We start from the raw sequence: 17,629 nt of genomic DNA, 5'->3' as shown, positions 1-17,629 counted from the left end.
CTCCCTAAGAGCAGCATCCAGTGTTATATTTTTGGTGTACAATTGTTTCTAATATGCCCATTATCTCCTAAGTGACAAATTTTGCTTCAGAATTAATATGTTCGTATACAATAGCTAAAATTCGGATTCACTTGGATCTTAAAATTTTGTCTCAAGTCTAGTTCAGATAAAATGGCCTGTCATAAAGTCTTCACTACATCCAGAAGTAAAGTCTTCAATCTGCCACACATAAATGTCACTCAGCTTCAGATTATCATTTCCTGGATTTTTGTATATACTACAACTCTGATGTGGGCAGCAATCATTATGACAGTTAACAGCTCCTAGTGTGTGCATTTGCCATGTCCACGGGGGTTTCCCACAACCTCGGATGGCACGCTGTAAACTTAGTGGCTTTTATAGCTTCCTGCAGCCTTTTGGGATGCTGGTGCTGGCAGCCCTCGCTTTACTCAAAAAATAAACATCCAATTACAGCAATTAATTCCTTTAGCTTTGGAATGAAACTGGCAGTTTGGACATAGCTTCGAATGTCAAGGGAAGAGTACAGATTCAAAATGCTGAAAACCAATGAGAATGCTTGTTAACTCTGAACACCAATCTGTGTTTATTGACTTGATCAATAATCCCTATCTGTATTGTGAGCCTCATTTGGCAAGTTCCTGATGGAATACAGAAAGATACCACCATTGTTCAAAACCTACTGGGAGCTAGAATAAATAAGCATGCACAACATAACAATGAATACACACAGAAAGTTCCAGAGAAAGCAACAGAAATTCAGTGAAAAGAATAAAGGATGAGACAACAGAAACCATACGAAATACCATTAGGTAAATTACATATAGCTAGCATAAAATACTCAAGAACCAAAGTAACCTATGTGAATTACGGCAGTGTTTCTCTAACAGTTGATCGGGACTCTCAGAGTAGTCACAAAAGGCAATCAGGGAGATCACAAGGTACTGAGAGTTTTATTACAGTTCTAAAGCAAATAAAATAAAATTTCCAGAATAATTTTAGGGCAGCCAAAACCTTCAAAATCTGTGAGGTCAAATGTAGTAGACAGGGTAGCAGTAGCAGCTCCACTCCTTTCATGTGAGCACAAGTGATTCTCTCGCAATACACTATCGTACTCTCCAGCTCCCTGCACACCTTTTCTATTCAAGTGCAAGTGTTCTCTATCACCACTCACAACACACGCACGCACACAGAGTATAGACTTATCCATATTACATATTATCCATATTATTATCCATTGATACAATTACTATAAAAGTAAAAGTAACAAATTGAAGCAGGACATAAGGAAGTGACAGCCTGAAAAGGTTGAAAAAACTGTACCAGAGTAAGTAGTTAAAGTGCAAAATTAACTGCTGCAGTTTACAAAACCCACTGCAATTAACCATTTGCTGGAATTTTTTTTTAAATTATCACTCCTAAATAGTTACATTCAAAACACTGCTGAAAATGCTTTCCAGAAAACTAAATTCATAATGCTTTGCTGAAAGCTAAAGGACAAACAAATTCACCTGTTTGGATTTGCCCTTGTCTGCACATTTAGTTTTTTTGTCTTCAGTGACCTTCCAATACAACTGGGGAAAAAAAAGCGAAACAAAAACAAGTTCAGTGCACTTCACATTCACCTGAAAGCTATTATTAAGCGCAATGCATAATACAGAGAGCAGATCATGTTTAAAAGACAGTCCGCTGCAAATAAGTCATTCTGCAAGTAGCTGTCAGGGACCCCTCAGTGTCTGTCTTTATCCTCTGGGGAGGTGGTATTTCTGAATGCATGTGCAGTAATGGAGGTTTCAGCCACGGCCAGCACCTCTTAGAGTTCTATACAAAGATATACTATGACGTTTCTTCTCAAATTATTAATGAAGTTCCCTGTGTTGTGTTTACTAGGGAAATAAGATTATGGTAGTTTTAGAGACTTCTACATTAAAAAAGCTGAGGGAAGAATACAATTATTTTTGGGAAAATGTCAATAATTCCTGGACCGTTATGCAGATAAAAGGGCTTCAGTGGCTGTATGTGTCGCCATGGATACTGGACTCTGTCCAGTATATCTATCTCCTGGTGTTTTTCACTGAATATCAATGTGGTTCTAGAGTAGTTTTGCTTCTTAATATGTTTCAGATAGTTTAAATGAAAATGATCAACTGTTGAAGAAGGATCAGTTTTACGTGCAGCTGAAAATCAATATAATCACGGGTCATGAGTATTTCCTTACACAACTTTATGAATTAAACTTAAGAATCAGAAGGAATTTTCTCAAGACCGTTCTAGGTGAGAAACTGTGCTCTCTCTCTTAAGGTACGTCACGCTCCTTTCCGAAGACCCTAAAGTACATGTACACACAACACTAGCATGGATATAAACAGCAATGTAGATGGTGAAGTATTGCTTAGGCGAGTAAAAGATGTGCCTGAACCCCATAGGTATGTACTCAGATATATACCCTCCATGGCTCTCTATTTGTTCAAGCAGCGCCTGCCCAGTACAGTTTTAGCAGTAGAGTGTCCCACTGCCTCTCCTGCAGCACGGAAAGGCTCCAACAGAGTGAAGTCAGTGGGGAAAGGCTCTGGCAGCTTCCAGCTGCTGAGTCTTTCCTCTCTGCTTCCCCCATGCCACAGCCTTTCATTGACATGCGTAGCTACACACTGCAGCATGGACGTAGTGTGCTTTTCACTGCGACTTTCAGCTACACATACCATAAACACTACTGCAAGAGGTGTGCAGTGTAGATGTAACCTTAGAGACACATTGCAAAACTTATAGCCTAGGAGGAGACTGCTGGCTTTAAGCCACCTTTGCACTATCCCAATCCTTGGATGTTATGGGGTGTGGAGAGGCCCCACTTCAGGGTAATTCAGACAATGCTAGGGGTCGGTTAAAGTTATGGCAGCCTGTCCTATGGCCTAAAGTGCTGCCTAGAATCTCTGCAGCGCTGTTTGTTGTAGTCCTGCTCCTTACGAGCTCTTTCTGCCTCCAGCATGCCCCCTACACCAGGATTTGAAAAAGGGTCCTTAGAAGGCAACCTTGCAACTGTCTCCCACAGTGTCTGCACCAGATACAAGGCTTTTCAGACCCCTGTAAGCCATTCCAGCCCTTAATGCATCATAAAGGGACCATAACAGGGATGAGGATCTCATCATCTGGCTATTTAAAATCAAGATGGCCAACCTAAGCTAAACCCTCACAAAGTTTTAAACACATGGAGGAGCAGCAAAACATTTATTTTCCCCCGATTCTGCTCCACATTAGAAATGCAATCATGCAAGGAGCTCTGCACTTTACACACCCAGTCATAGCTTCATAACTGAATGATTTATCAAGGTGGCAGCAAGGCTACAGAAGCCTCTGACTCCACCTTCAAATTTATTTTACTTGACAGTAGCCAAGATACTGTAACAGGGAGGCTGTTGTACACCTCATTCATGGTTGCTGAAGATGGCTTGTTGTTTTTCTTTTTAATATTCAAAATTAGAGCTCAAAATTTCAGAATTTAGGAGGCAAAGCACAAGTTTTCTACAAAAATGTCACCAAAATGGCATTTATACAAGAATCTGTTTAACATTTCTTACTGCTAGGTAACATGAAAAAAATACTTAGGAGTTTAGAATTAGAAAAAGCACAGTAACTAGTGATTCCAGGGTGAATTTTCAGAGTAATGTGCATGGATGGAGCAAACTGTCAAATTCCCACTAATGCTCATGGGAATCACAAGGTGAAATCACCTATTTGCCAAACTGAAAATGAATCCTTTAAAGAATAAAAAATACATTTTTCGTTTAAAAAAAAAAATCCAGTGTATTTAAAGCAGTTCCAGACATAAAATACCTCAGTGAATCTTTACTAGAATGTTTTAAAATTCACTTTTTTCAATGACATTACAAAATTACCTGTAATTTTTTCTTCCTGAATAATATATATGTGCAACATAAACACAAATATATTTACTATAGTCTACACACTATAGCTACATGAAATATCCTACTCTCTATAACATTAGAAAAACGAATCTAACCCAAAAAATTCTGGGATGCAATTTTTTTTTAAAGGTGGATAGGAAATTAAAAATGCATACCTACCTCATGATGTTTTTCAGCAATATTCACTGAATTTAATGCAAAGATCACTTCTCTAGCTCCTACATATAAAACGTCTTTGTCATCACTTAGTAATAAAGTTGAATAGTTAAACACTTCTGGCTCCTGAAAATGGACCAGTTGTACTTCTGTTAAAGTAAAACAAACAGTGATGTGTAAAGAATGAAAACCGTTTGAGGACTTTTTTTTCTAATCTATCTAACCGATACTGAAGTACTTTGACAACATCTTAAAAGCAGCAAAACTGAACACAGAATCCTATTATAATAAAAATATTGGGGTCATCAAAAAGAGTAGTTAAATCGTGGGTTCAGTTAGTCAGGAGTTTGGGGCTGCAGCACTGACATACAATTGCTTTTTCCTGGATTTCAGTTTAATATCTGGGATTTGTGCTGCTGATCTCAGTTTAATTTACAGCTGGGATTTCAAACTACTGCACATTTGTTGCATCTTTATTTCATATTGTGTACACATGCACACAACAGTATACAAAAAAATGACATTAAAACTCTAGAGGTCTGCCTTAAACTTTAACCTTCTGCTTCATTCTTAACTAACCCTGTGCAAGACTGAACAAAGTGTTAGATGCACCTTGATAGGGGTAGGTGGCGAACTACATTTACCCCCATACACCAAATTTGCATCCACAAGTGCCACCATCAGCACAGAGAATAGTATCATGCTCTTGCAGGGAACTGCTTTACTCTCAGCACTATGTGCTGCAAGTGAAATGGATTAGGCTGTCGTTCTCTGATCCTAAAGTGAGATGAGTACAAAAGAGCAATTCAAAATGGCCAAACTTTGCAACAAAATGCTTGATAAGGGAGTGAGGGGAAACAGAAGACACAGGCCACTCCCTTTACTTTGGGCTTTCTAGCTGCCCTCCTGAGGCCTGCAGCTTTCCTAATCAGTCACAAATGCCTCGGAAGGGAAATGAGGGCTGGCAGGAGTTAGACAAATTATTGAGCAAACTTGTCAGAAAGCTGGAATTTTCTCAGAAAGCTCTGCTGCAAAGAGGCCTGGTTGAGCTGCCAGCTGCTTGGGAGGCAGGAAAAACTGGGGGAAACTTCAGAAACACAACATAAGAATGGCCATAGTGGGTCAGACCAAAGGTCCATCCAGCTGAGTATCCTGTCTACCGACAGTGGCCAATGCCAGGTGCCACAGACCGAGTGAACCGAACAGGTAATGATCTAGCGATCTCTCTCCTGCCATCCATCTCCACCCTCTGACAAACAGAGGCTAGGGACACCATTCCTTACCCATCCTGGCTAATAGCCATTAATGGACTTAACCTCCATGAATTTATCCAGACAGGGCGTTCCCCTACTGCCAGTGACTGACAGGTCTGGCCCACACCAAAGGTGCAAACAGCTGAAGTACCATTGTAATGGATTTGTGGACTAGAGCTAATTAGGAATTTTACGACAAGTCGTTTTTGCATCAAAACCAAAACTGTGAAACTGGATCGGATTAGATGAATTTCCCAACTCGAAAAAGCGTAGCGAAAACAGTTTTCATATTGTTAAATCATTTTGTTTTGACATTTTCTCAATGAAGATATTCTCATTTTCTGGTTCAAAATGACTTTTGGTTTCAAAATATAAGCTTATTAGACCAAAAAGTCAAAATCAAACTTTTCAAAATTATTGGAACATTTTTGATCACCTAAATTGGGGGGGGGGGGGGGGGGGGGGAGAAACAGTTTTTCATTTGTGAATATTTTCAAGATTTTTACTTTTTGTCCCAATGCAAGATGGAAAACAAAAATTCAAATACTCAAAAATATTCATGAGATGGGAAAACCGTTTCCTCTGTGGACCTTAGCACAAAGAAGAAATTTTCTCTGCGCGGAGAACTAATGACCAGCCAAGCTCATGTTTAATACCTATGAATTAAATTTCTCACTCTCATTTCCTTTCCCTCTATCAATTCTTTCCCTCATTCTGTCTACCCTTTTGTTCCTTTTTCTGCTCTACCCTTTATACCAGTAGTGAGCAACCTGTGGCCCATCAGGATAATCTGATTGCGGGCCGTGAGACATTTTGCTGACATTGACCGTCCGCAGGCACGGCCCCTCGTAGCTCCCAGTGGCCGCAGGTTGCCCACCACTGCTTCATACCATACCCTATCTTCATTATCAGCTCCCTTCTCCTTCCTGCTATCCCCCAATCTTCCTCTTTTTCACTCTCATTGCATGTGTATTTGAAACAGAGAAAGTCACCATATTCCTTACTAGTAGTGGGGCAGCTGCCCCACTTTGGCAGAGGAGGGGTTAAAGCAGGCTGCAGGGAGCCTGTGCAGAGAAGGGCAGAAAGTCGGCCAGGCTGGGCCCTATATAAAGGCTGCAAAGCAGAGGAGACAGCGGCCTCTTCCTGACAAGCAAGGGAGAAGGACTGTTACCTGCCAGGTGGCGGCTCCTGATGAAAAGGGCCAAGAAAGTGAAAGGGCCAAGGGGAAGTGGCCCAGGGTACACAGGGAGAATAGGAGATTGAAGGAGGGCAGTGGGAGGCTGCTGCTAGAGGGTCCCTGGGTCGGGACCCAGAGTAGAGGGCGGGCCTGGGTCCTCCCCTCTCCCCTTACACCATACCTTAGCATGGAGGAGCATGACCGATGTACTGTGCCTTGTCCCTGAGGCAAGGGACTAGACTTTGGGGAGGCAGGTGGCCACGAAGGCAGGTGCAGACTGAGGACTGCTGATATCCCCGGAAGGGGGTGCGGGGAGGAGGAGAATAGAGCAGGGGCACGGCCAGAGGGCTGTGTCCAGAAGAGGATGCCGCAAGCCAGGGAGTAACGCGGGTTCCAGACAGCACAGCTGAGCAGGCAACGGGTGGGACACCACCCGCAGAGGGCACTCCATGGCTAGGACATCGCTAATTCCCAAAGCAACCCACAGGAGGTGTCGCAGTGGTGAGGGCCCGACATGTTACACTACTACATAAATCTTTTCCAAGAGAACTAATAGAAAATCCCGCACCCTATTAGAAGAGACTGCAGGCAACATGTTAATGTATAGCTGTTGTGTGAATTTAAATTGGGAGTTCAATTGGAAATATGCATAGTTTGGCTGGGGCCCTATGATTTTGGTGCATGTTTGTATTTAAACACACCCTAATTTAGCAATGTAGCAGAAAATTCCAGATTAATACTAGGTATGGACCTGTACATATTTTTGTATAAAATTTGTTTTTTCTATTGTCTTTAAAGAGTCTTTCATAATGCAGAAAACTGCATCTGATATTTCAAATATTTTTCCAGAGAATGTCCCAGGGCCCCCCCCCCACAATATGCTAAAATTCCCCCTTCTTAGTGAAATATGAATGTAAGAACATATCTTCATACAACATGCCTAAGACTGACAAGTAACATTAAAAGTTGTATGTGCCTAATGGAGAATAAGACATTGTGGTGCTGGACAGAGAACAAAGGAGCAGTTGTGTTCAGGGGCAGGGGTATACGTCAGCGCTAAATCAAACCAAGAGAAACTACTGCTGTTAACTGTAGTCACCGCTATATGGGAGCTCCAAGATGCCCAAACCTTACATACAACATTTTTTCTCCAAGGTAATAAATCTTATATTTCCATGTTTCCTGGCTCTTTATGCCCATAAACATGGGAAATATTTTCAGGGCCTATGCCAGTATTTTATTGTGGTCCTAATGTCCATTTATATTTTCCTACAATAAACCCATTTGTATTTGACATCTGTGCTTAAGGCTATTTCTTCACACTGGCCATAAGCTTGCTTCGCTACACACTGCAAGCCTCTCCTTTCAGTTGCGGAGTAAGGAGGAGTCAAGGACTCAATGGTATCCTTCACTCAGGATTTCCTCCTTGCCCAGTAAAAACAACCTTTATGGTATCTAGAAAGAAATGTCACAGACATTACATACAGTAGCTCAACATATTTTATTGCCTTATAATCCGTGTTCCAAAAATTATTCAAGTCCTGGGCTATACAGAGCATGTAGAATTCCATTGATTTACTTTTTCACCCCATATTTGTTCCATTTATGCTAACAGAAATCAGAATGGTTATGAGTACTAGGTGTGATAGTGGCCATGGGGGAAAAAACGGCTCAGTGAAGAAGCTGGATTGTGTTCCAATTCCATGTCATCACATGGCAGATGGAGAAAGGATCAAATATTTATTTGCTCTTTATTTGGTAGTTTATACTGAGATGTGGATTTATACCTAAGCACACAAACCAATTGAGTTATAAGAACTTACATTTCTATCAAGCCTTCAGAATGGACTGAAGAATTTTAGCTTCAAGCAACAAAAGGGGTTGCACATCTAGGCACATGCAAAGTCCCCCTTACCCCACATCCCTACAAAGTTCTCCCCTTAATAGTAATTTAACTTTCTACATTTCTTTTTCATCAACAGTAACAAGAGAGATACAAAGGGAAGAACAGGGCTTCAATTAACAATGAACTGATCTCAGTGGCTTTGGGACTGATTGGGACCAACTGCAACTGTAAATGAAATGGCTACGCAAAGTACACAATACTATACATTGACACACTCCAACAGTTGCTAAAAAGTTCTGAATGGTAAGATGACTGCACTGACAAGGTACTTCTACTCACAAAACATCATGTCTGCTATGGTATTATTTCAAATCCTATTGCAATCAATGGGACTTTGTCTTGTATTCACACTCCACTTAAAGCTCTACTATGTAATGTAAGTGTAAGTAAAAAAAAAAAAAAAAAATTACGACAATAGTTATTGTGCAAGTACAACAGCTGTGTTCCAGAGTTTTAAAAAGACATGAACTGCTTAGTAAGAAACTGATTTCACAATTCCATCCACCCACCAAAACAGTACTGACAGGTCTTCTCTGAAAAAGTTTGCCGCACATCTCTCTGACAGGATGTGATTTAGATCTAAAGAGTTATTGGACATGATTGCGAATTAGCAGGAATGTAAATAATTCTGTTTTAAACTTTTGTCCAGATTTTATTTTATACTAAGTAGCCTTGGGCTTCTGACTACCTCTCAGTTGTGGACAATTTCTCCCTATTGTTTGTCCATCATGAGACATGCTAGTCTCTTTTCTCTGTCAATCCTGCAAAAGGATTCAGCGTAGCTGGGGAAATGTACAGAGACCTTCAGTGACTCCACTCGCCAGAAAAGTGCCAAGATCCCCCTAAACTCAGTTTTTCCTATGTAGCAATACAAAAAGCTTAGTGGCTATGATTAAGGCTAAGATTTTGTCTCAGATATTTTTAGTAAAAGTCACGGACAGGTCACGGGCAATAAAGAAAAAATCATGGAAGCCTGTAACCTGACCCTAATTCTTATTAAAAATACCCCTGACAAAATGGGGAGCCTAGCTGTGGGGTCCTCATACTGCCTGCAGAGGTTGGGCAGCTGCCGGGGCAGGTAGGGGCTCATCGCTCCAGGGTCCTGTGTTCCCTGTAAACTGCACGCTTGGGCAGCGTGCAGGAGAGATTTGAGTGCCGTGCACAGCCGGCAGCATTTGTTCAGGTGCCCTTCCCCCATGTTGCTCTGTCCTGCAGTTGCTCCTGGGACCCTGCTGGCTGTGCAGGGAGGGAAAGGGGGGGTGCTGGTGTCAGGGTGTCCCCCTCCCCTGTACTCCATCTCCACAGAGCAGGACAGGTCAGAGGGGACAGCCTGGCTCAGGAGGACTCGGAGCTGCTGCCGTCTGAATGGTGAGTGTCTGAGTGCACTGTTTCTGAGATTTCCCCAGCAACCAGCTCACACAGTCTCTCTGTTTCACTCACACACACACCACACACTTGCTCTCCCCCCACCCCCAAAGTACCCCATTTCCACAGAGTGGGGGAGCGGAGACAACAGGACTCCGGACAGAGCAGGGGAGCTTTCAGTAAGTGTCTTAAAGAAACAGCGCACAGCTTTCCCCAGCAGCCAGCACACACAGTGTGTTTGTCTCTCTCTCTCTCTCTCTCACACACACAGTCTCTGTCTCTTTCACACTCACCTCCCAACACATACTTGTATTATTGTTGTAGTTAGTTCTTGGTACTTCCTGTAATGCACATACTCTCTGAAATTTTATTCTTTTAAAGTGTACTGGTCTATGCAGTCCATAATTTTTATTTCTCTTACACTTAAATTTAATGGAGTCCTGAGTTCTAAAATGCCTAATCTGTCCTGGCTGGAGTAATTATCCCTATGGTAACTTTTTAAAAATATACATTATATCTAGGTTTTTTGTTTCTACTGGTGGCACACATAGGCACATACCTCGGTGCACATATCAAAATGTATTCCGCACATGAATGGAAAAAATTAAAGGGAACATTGCCGTGGTCCCCTGGCTCAGAGCTCTGGGGTACCCCCGCCACCTGCAGCAGCCAGAAGCTTTGAAGGATCCCCGGCACCCTCAGTGGCTTGGAACTCTGGGGGCCCCCCGGCACCTGCAGCCATGGGGAGCTGCGGGATCCTCCTGCCACCACGGGTGGCGGGAGGACCCTGCAGCTACCGGACGACAGGGCTGAATTCATGGAGGTCGCTGAAAGTCATGGGTCCTGTGACTTCTGCAAACTTCTTGAAAAAAATCGTAGCCTTAGCTATGACACTTGACAGATAAGGATTTACTCTTTCTTGAAAGGAGGCAGGCACTTTTCCGTAACTCAGTAAATCACATGAGAGAGAAATGATAATAGATTGAACAAAAAATTCCATACTAGTAATATATTATAGATTTTTTTCAGCAAACAAAATCTGAATTAATAGGTTACTTATTAAATGCTCTAAGACAAATATACACATTTTCCCCTGACTCTGACTTTCCAGATCTTTCTATTGCTGTAATGATGCTTGATAAAAGAAATACATGCAGGTGTCGCCTTATGTACCGTATGAAGACACATTCTAGGAATTTTTCAATTTTTTTTCATATCAAGAAGCAAAACAAGAAGCTTTGGCATATTTTTCACAGCATAGAAACAGTCAATTAAACGAACATTTTTATATTGTTCTTTTTCCTCGTAGTGAAGGGTCTAGTCCATGCTTTTCAAAAGTGACTAGTGACTCTAGGTTTCTATTTAGGGTGCTGAAAATGGAACAAATTCAAGGGGCCTGGTGTTCACACATTAGCTCTTTCTGAAAATCAGGCCCCAGAATCACTAGTTACTTTTGAAAATGTTAGCCTTGATCATTCATTCAAGTTTCATAATAGCAACAGCTAAGCAAAGTCTCTGTTAAATTGGGGGTTGAGGAGTTAACAAAGAGACTGGCAGGGTCCATATCACATTAATAGTTTTCTGTTACGAAGTGTTTAAAGAAATTACATAGAACACCCACACCCCATTTCACTACTTAAGTCATTGTTTCTTACCTCTATGTTCCCAAGTGATCCTTGGTACTGGACCAAATGCTGCTGCTGCTCCAAACAATAAACCCAAAGCTGCATACAAACTAGAGAGAGCCATGATAAGAGTCCTTGCTCTACTGAAGTTGGAGGATAACTGCAACAATTAATGTTCCTTTTGCGAGGAAATCTCCAGTTCCAAATAGTATGTTACAGGGTAGACATTGCCGAACTTCACGTTGCAATAAACGGGTTGGAAAGATGTTCCCAAGCCTATGCATCCAACAGATTACTTCTCAAAGGTAATACACATTTTCCAGGATGCAGAATACAGAGATTGTTTCTCAGCAATTATTCTGCCTCTTGAGAACACTCTTCCGATTCATCTTAGTAGTAAATGAAACTGCATGGGGAAAGGGGGTGGGAAAAGAAAAGAGAAGAAAGTGGGTTGACTTTTCAAAAAGATCAATGACTTACAGCCACATGGTATTTTTGGCAAGTACTTCAATAGCACTATGCAGAGTTTATAAAAAGAGTAATTTTCACAAATTACATGATTATAAAATTATACTTTATATGATAACCACAGGCAACTACTGACAACAGTAATTTCCATCTACTACCCATATTATAATTCATATTTTGAGGCACATAGTACTGCCATTTATGTAGAGCTGAAAGTCTACTCTGATTTACATCTTTTCCTGCCTTTAAACGTGGTTGTTTTTTTTTAAAAAAACCCTGCTTTTCTGAAATATAAAAAAATAAATACAATGGTGAGTTTAGCAAATTTATATTTCAACATGATCTCTTCTGGAATCATGTTGAGACTAGAGCTGACAAAAATGTTTCACCAAATTGCGTTGAAAGAAAACATTCCAAAAAAGTCAAACCATTTTGTTTCAATGTTTTCAAAACACTGATTTTTCAGTTTGAAAACTTTTTTAAAAAATTTCCTTCAATTTTATTTTTTTAAAATTAAAATAATTGAAAATACTTTAATTTGAAATGAAATATTTTTGTTTGACCCAACACACAAAGAATTTAGACTTTTTAATTAACCAAAAATTTTGAAAAAATTCGTTTTCAGTATGAGGCAAATTTGTTTTCCCCATTTTTTCAGAGTTCTCAACAAACCAAAAAAATCCATTATTTGCCCAAAATGAAATGTTTTTGCTCTTTCAACAACCTTAATTTTTTTTATGGTCAGTCTACTTCCTACTCAAAAGCTCCAAATCAGTCATCAGAGATGTGTGGATCCAAGACACAAATACAGGGCTAAATTCTCATATCCTCACTCATGTAAGGGTATCATAGTACTTTATGCCACAAGCGGTTTCACAGAAGTCAATGTGAGTAAGTGTAATAGGCTGGGCCTTTCTCTAAGATCACACTTGCGTGGTTTCAGAGGCTCTTCTCCCACAGTTCTTTTCCTGCTTTGGAACCATATTCCAGCCTTTCCAGGATCTCCGGTCTGGGGGTCTTCCACTAACATTCAGTCTCGGAGTTTCCTGTAAAGGTCTGATTTATTTATAGCAGTCCAGTAAGGCTGGACCCCAGGTCAGGGTTTATCTTCGCCCCCTGCCCCACCGTGATCAGCTCTTGGGTCTGTTAAGCCCTTGTGGTCAATGGAGGCTTGTCAGCAACATTTTTAGGGTATTATTAATATTTGGAATCAAACAAACAGGCCAGCATGCCCTTAAGAGACCATCTTTCTAGCACAATAGTACTTAATAAACCACACATTTTAAAGGCGATTTGTAAAGGTTTTTCTGGTTTTGTTTTTAAATCCCCCTTCAAACATTAGTTAGATTCCAGAAGAGGAACAAAGCGAAATGTAGTTAGCATTTACCACCACCAAAAAAATCCTGAGAAAATCCTAGCTACAAATATTCTCATTTCCCTGACACAGCAAATTACATTGCAACCAGAACAAAGATTTGAAAAAATCCTTTCCATTTTAAACCTGTATATTCATTCCCTGTGTTTATGGTACAGTGGTTGTGATGTCATTCAGTCTGGCAAACAAATGAGAAAGTCTGCAGTTCAGACTTCACGGGATATCAGAGAGATAACTTTGTTAAAATACAGCACTAGCTGTGTTTCTAATAAATTATATACTCCCCCTCTGCCTCCCATCCTTGGGATCGTACATGTTTAATTACTTACCCTACAAGAACTGCAGGTTTTCAGGATGATTTCCAATATGTATATTCCACGTTTGGTGTGTGTACACGCTATGTACTGGAGACTGATTCTTTTGGTCAGCAGTAGCTGTTGTAGCTGTGCCTGAGCCCTGAGTGTCCTTGTGCCTCCAGCTGAGCACATAAAGGGCAGGGCTACCTCAACCATCTCTCAGTTCCTTTACCCCACAAAGTCTGGATGTTATCAGACTCTGTAACAGGAGGGATGGGGGGCAGGTCAGGGAATATATACGTATGGAGCACACATCTTGAAGAATTACAGTAATGGTAAGGTAAGTAATCATTTCTTCTTCTCCCAGAGCTTGCCTATATAATATCCATTCCACTTGTGGTGATTCCTACGCAGTGATCTAGTCACAGGAGGTGGATACGATGTGCTGCAGTGGAAGTGTTTTAGGGCATTGCTACACTGAGTGGGAACCAGTTTAGTATTTTTATTTCATGTAATTTAGTAGAAGTGTAAAAAACAGAACAAATATTTTTGTAAAATGGCAAAACATTTTAGTTTCTTTTGGCTCCTCTTCCAGTTGAATGTTAATTTCTTCTTCTATTCTATCACTTAGCTTACTGAAGAGACTTGGTAGGTCCCCAGTCCACATTAATCTGTTTTCCTCTCTCCTTCTCTCTTGCTCTTTCTTTATAATTACATAGCACCAATATCACAGGAGCATAGAGGCAATCATTTCTCTCTACCATTTATCTAATAGGCAGCTGAAAATACAATGACCTATTAACCCTCCTATAATATGAGAGAGAGGTCTCCAGAGTGATACTGTTAGTGTCCTGTAAGCTTATGAGTCCCAAAATAGAATTATTTTAATCCTATGGCCCCATGATGGAAAAGTATTAATGCTTACTAGTTGCCATGGCTACTGTCTTGGGCTATCTCACCTTTCTTAGACGATGAAAAATGACAAGGAAAGTCTGGAACAAACAAACTACATTATCTTCTCAAACTGAGGAAGAATAAAAATTGTCTGGTTGGCTCATTAAGTGCTCATTTTTCTATGTTAACTGAAAAGCCTTCTGGATGCCAGGCAGAAATATGACATTTTATACTCCCTGTGTTGATCTGCAAATGAACCAATCTATAAAAAAAATTAAATTTGACTTACAGGACATAGTCTGTTTAGGGCCAACTTGTGACACAATTAAAAATATATATAGGTAGTTTGGTACAAAATATGCTGTACTGAGGGACACAATCCTACAAGGTGGTGTGTATGCTCATCCCCCATTAGTTTCAGTAAAAGCTGGAGCGTGACAGGATCTGGCCAAATCCCCCCAGCAAAAATTACAGTATATATTTATATACAATATACACAGAAAATGCCTAGGATTTACCATTTTTGCAGTGTTGAAAATTGTTTGTAGGGGCTAGTTCATTCATACTTGCAGGGAACTTATCCCGAGTGTGCAAGGTTTCAGTATGAGACTGCTTTGATGTAATTCAAGTGAGAGAAAGAAAACAATGCAGAATATACAAAACCAGTGGCCTGATTTTCAAAACTGCTGAGCTACTGCAACTCCAATTGACTTCAATGAGATTGATGAGTGCTCAGCACTTCTGAAAGTTAGGTAATTGTGAAGAGATTTAATCCCAAAAATGAGCCATAATTTGTCCAAAAACAAGTAAATATTAGAAAGAATACATAAAGCAACCTTGAAACCTTAAGTGTACTATCAACTTTAAATATTTAGGCTATGTTCTTCAGGGCAACAAATGTTTCTATGTTCTGTAACACATCTATAAGTTTTCAGTGGCAGATACATTTAAAATAATAATACATGATGTTAAAACATATACTCTGCTGCCAAGAATGTTTTCAGTCATCATTTGGCTGCAATTAATCACGATACAAAGGGCACACTGCCTGTATGATCTCTCCATAATGCTCTATATCAACAGAACATAATGCTCATAATGCTCTATATCAACAGTTGACTGAAATACCACCTTTATACAAGAAAGAAACAATTAACAGAGCACATGGCAGTTTGCCAGGGCACAGCTGGAATTCCAGAGCTGTGAAGTCCCTGTGTTCATCAATAATGCTAGTGCACAGACAGAGAAATAAGAGATGTCAATTTCTGATGCAGCAAAGGAAAAATAGTAAAGTAAAACACCTACTCAAGAGGGCATATGGAATTGGTAGACAAAGCCTCCATGGTTTGAAAATTTTATTACATAAACAATGGAGAGTAAAACAGTAAAGTCTAAAATACAAAAATGGGGAGCTAGATGGCTTAAAATACTGTTATAGAGACAAAGACACATTCACCTCTATGTCACCAGCTTGAACTTGCCACAGGTTAGTAGTGACTGAATGTTAGTATGCTTGGTGGACTGTATGGAATGATTTAGTCTCTCGGGCCATTTTCTGCCGGAGCCATGTCCCTACCAAAAAACGAGCACCGCAACAGGCACTATTGTTGGCAGACTTAACAGAGAGACCAACAATGAAATGGGCCTGAAAGAAAAACTGCCTTCTTATCGCTCATGGTGGTCAGGATGGAGGCCCCCAGTAAAGTTAAAAGCAGTCATAAACAGGATCTTATTAGTTAAATTTTCTAACAAGCTTAAACTATACCTGCACTGCCTATAAAATACACCCACACCCTACAACAATTCTAAGAGATGCATGATACAGACTATTCTCAGATTATTTTAAAAGATTCAATATTATGAAGTCCAGAACCTTCTATGTGCAAACCCAAAACATTATGATTTACTGTCATATATAAGGCAAGGAGGGCCTGGGAGCAGTCTTGTTGCAAAACTAGCCCAAGCATTTATCTTAGTATTTCTCACCAGTAGTGGGAGCAACAGTGGGAGCGCTGGTGCAAACAAGGTACCAGTATGTTAAACGCTCATCTAGACCTTCTGTACACAACATGACGATTTAAACACAGCCAGCCAGCCAGCCCACAATAGTGCCTCTTGATGGAATTGCAGCACTGAGTAATGCAACAGTGGGAACTGTTAAGGAAAAATACTAGTATGGTCACACTAAATGAGTGAAATGCTACTAGGTAGCATCTGTTAAAACAATGGGCCTCATGATTTTTGATTAAGAAAATACGAAGGAAGCTTGCAATCCTGGGCCTCATGGAAGCACATCTTTTTTATTTTTATTCAAAGGTTATATTACATTTTTGCATAAATAGAAATAAAAGAGGGAAGGAAGGCAAAAAATCTCTATTTGGCAGTGAAATGGGAAAAGAAGCTGGAAACCAAAGGGTGGCATTATCAGAAGTGGTAGAATTTGTGTGCAACAACCAAGGTACAGTTTAACAAAAACAACAAAATCCCACACTCTACAAAGCTAATCAGAGGGTCCCAAATTTTGTGATGGGAGTTTAGAGTTCTCCAAACTCCCGGTACAGATATTTGGAAGTCAGGCAGATGGATATGGAACATTTGTTCCTTTTCTTATTTAAAAATATGTTTGACTTAATTAACGTGCTGTAGTTCAGGGGGAGCACCAATAATTTTTATGTCTAGAGAAATTAGTATGTGCCACCCTAACATACAGCTGGTGGCAGCTGATAGTGCTAGGTAACTTTCATTGTCTGTAAGGGAGAAACATACAAGAAAGGAATGCTTATTTAAAATGTTCATAAGTGACTGGCTTCTCTATGTAATACTGGGATTATTGGTTAATATAACATCCTTCAGAATGAAATTATTCTACGGATTGTTGAAACTGGCAGGTCACAAATAGTGAGATGTAAAGACATTCTCCACCCCATAATCAAATGAAGCATATCTTTTAAAAGGCTAGTTAAAAACCCTATTTATTCCCAAATGTAAAATATAACAAACAGGGAGCCTAGGATGATTAGATAATGATTTGTTAGATTCTTTAGTAAATGCTACTGACTCTATTCCATATTAAGTTGAAGAACAAACAAAGAACAAAAACTAAACCTAACAATCTTTGTAAACTATAGAAAAAAATAGGGACTTCTGTGATCCACTTGCTATGCCACAAATAATCT

The 17,629-nt window shown here is 40.1% G+C and overlaps 1 protein-coding gene across 10 annotated transcripts in view; it reads right to left on the bottom strand.

Moving 5' to 3' along the window:
- Window positions 1-17,629, bottom strand: part of SEMA4D (semaphorin 4D) — a 149,763-nt gene that overhangs the window by 42,667 nt on the left and 89,467 nt on the right. For 9 of the 10 annotated variants that reach the window (XM_037901680.2, XM_043547628.1, XM_043547629.1 and 6 more), the window contains 3 exons: window positions 11,451-11,826; window positions 4,098-4,243; window positions 1,530-1,592 (listed from right to left, as the gene is read on the bottom strand). In XM_037901680.2, the coding sequence (XP_037757608.1) occupies window positions 1,530-1,592; window positions 4,098-4,243; window positions 11,451-11,544 (303 nt within the window). In that variant the 5' untranslated portion in view covers window positions 11,545-11,826. Of the gene's footprint in view, window positions 1-1,529; window positions 1,593-4,097; window positions 4,244-11,450; window positions 11,827-13,592; window positions 13,824-17,629 lie in introns of those variants that run through there. The other variant, XM_007059218.4, reaches the window with a different exon arrangement.

This window comes from Chelonia mydas, chromosome 5, assembly GCF_015237465.2.
Source record: "Chelonia mydas isolate rCheMyd1 chromosome 5, rCheMyd1.pri.v2, whole genome shotgun sequence".
In the NCBI taxonomy this organism is placed as follows: domain Eukaryota; kingdom Metazoa; phylum Chordata; order Testudines; family Cheloniidae; genus Chelonia; species Chelonia mydas.
This window is presented reverse-complemented; position numbering and strand designations above follow the sequence as displayed.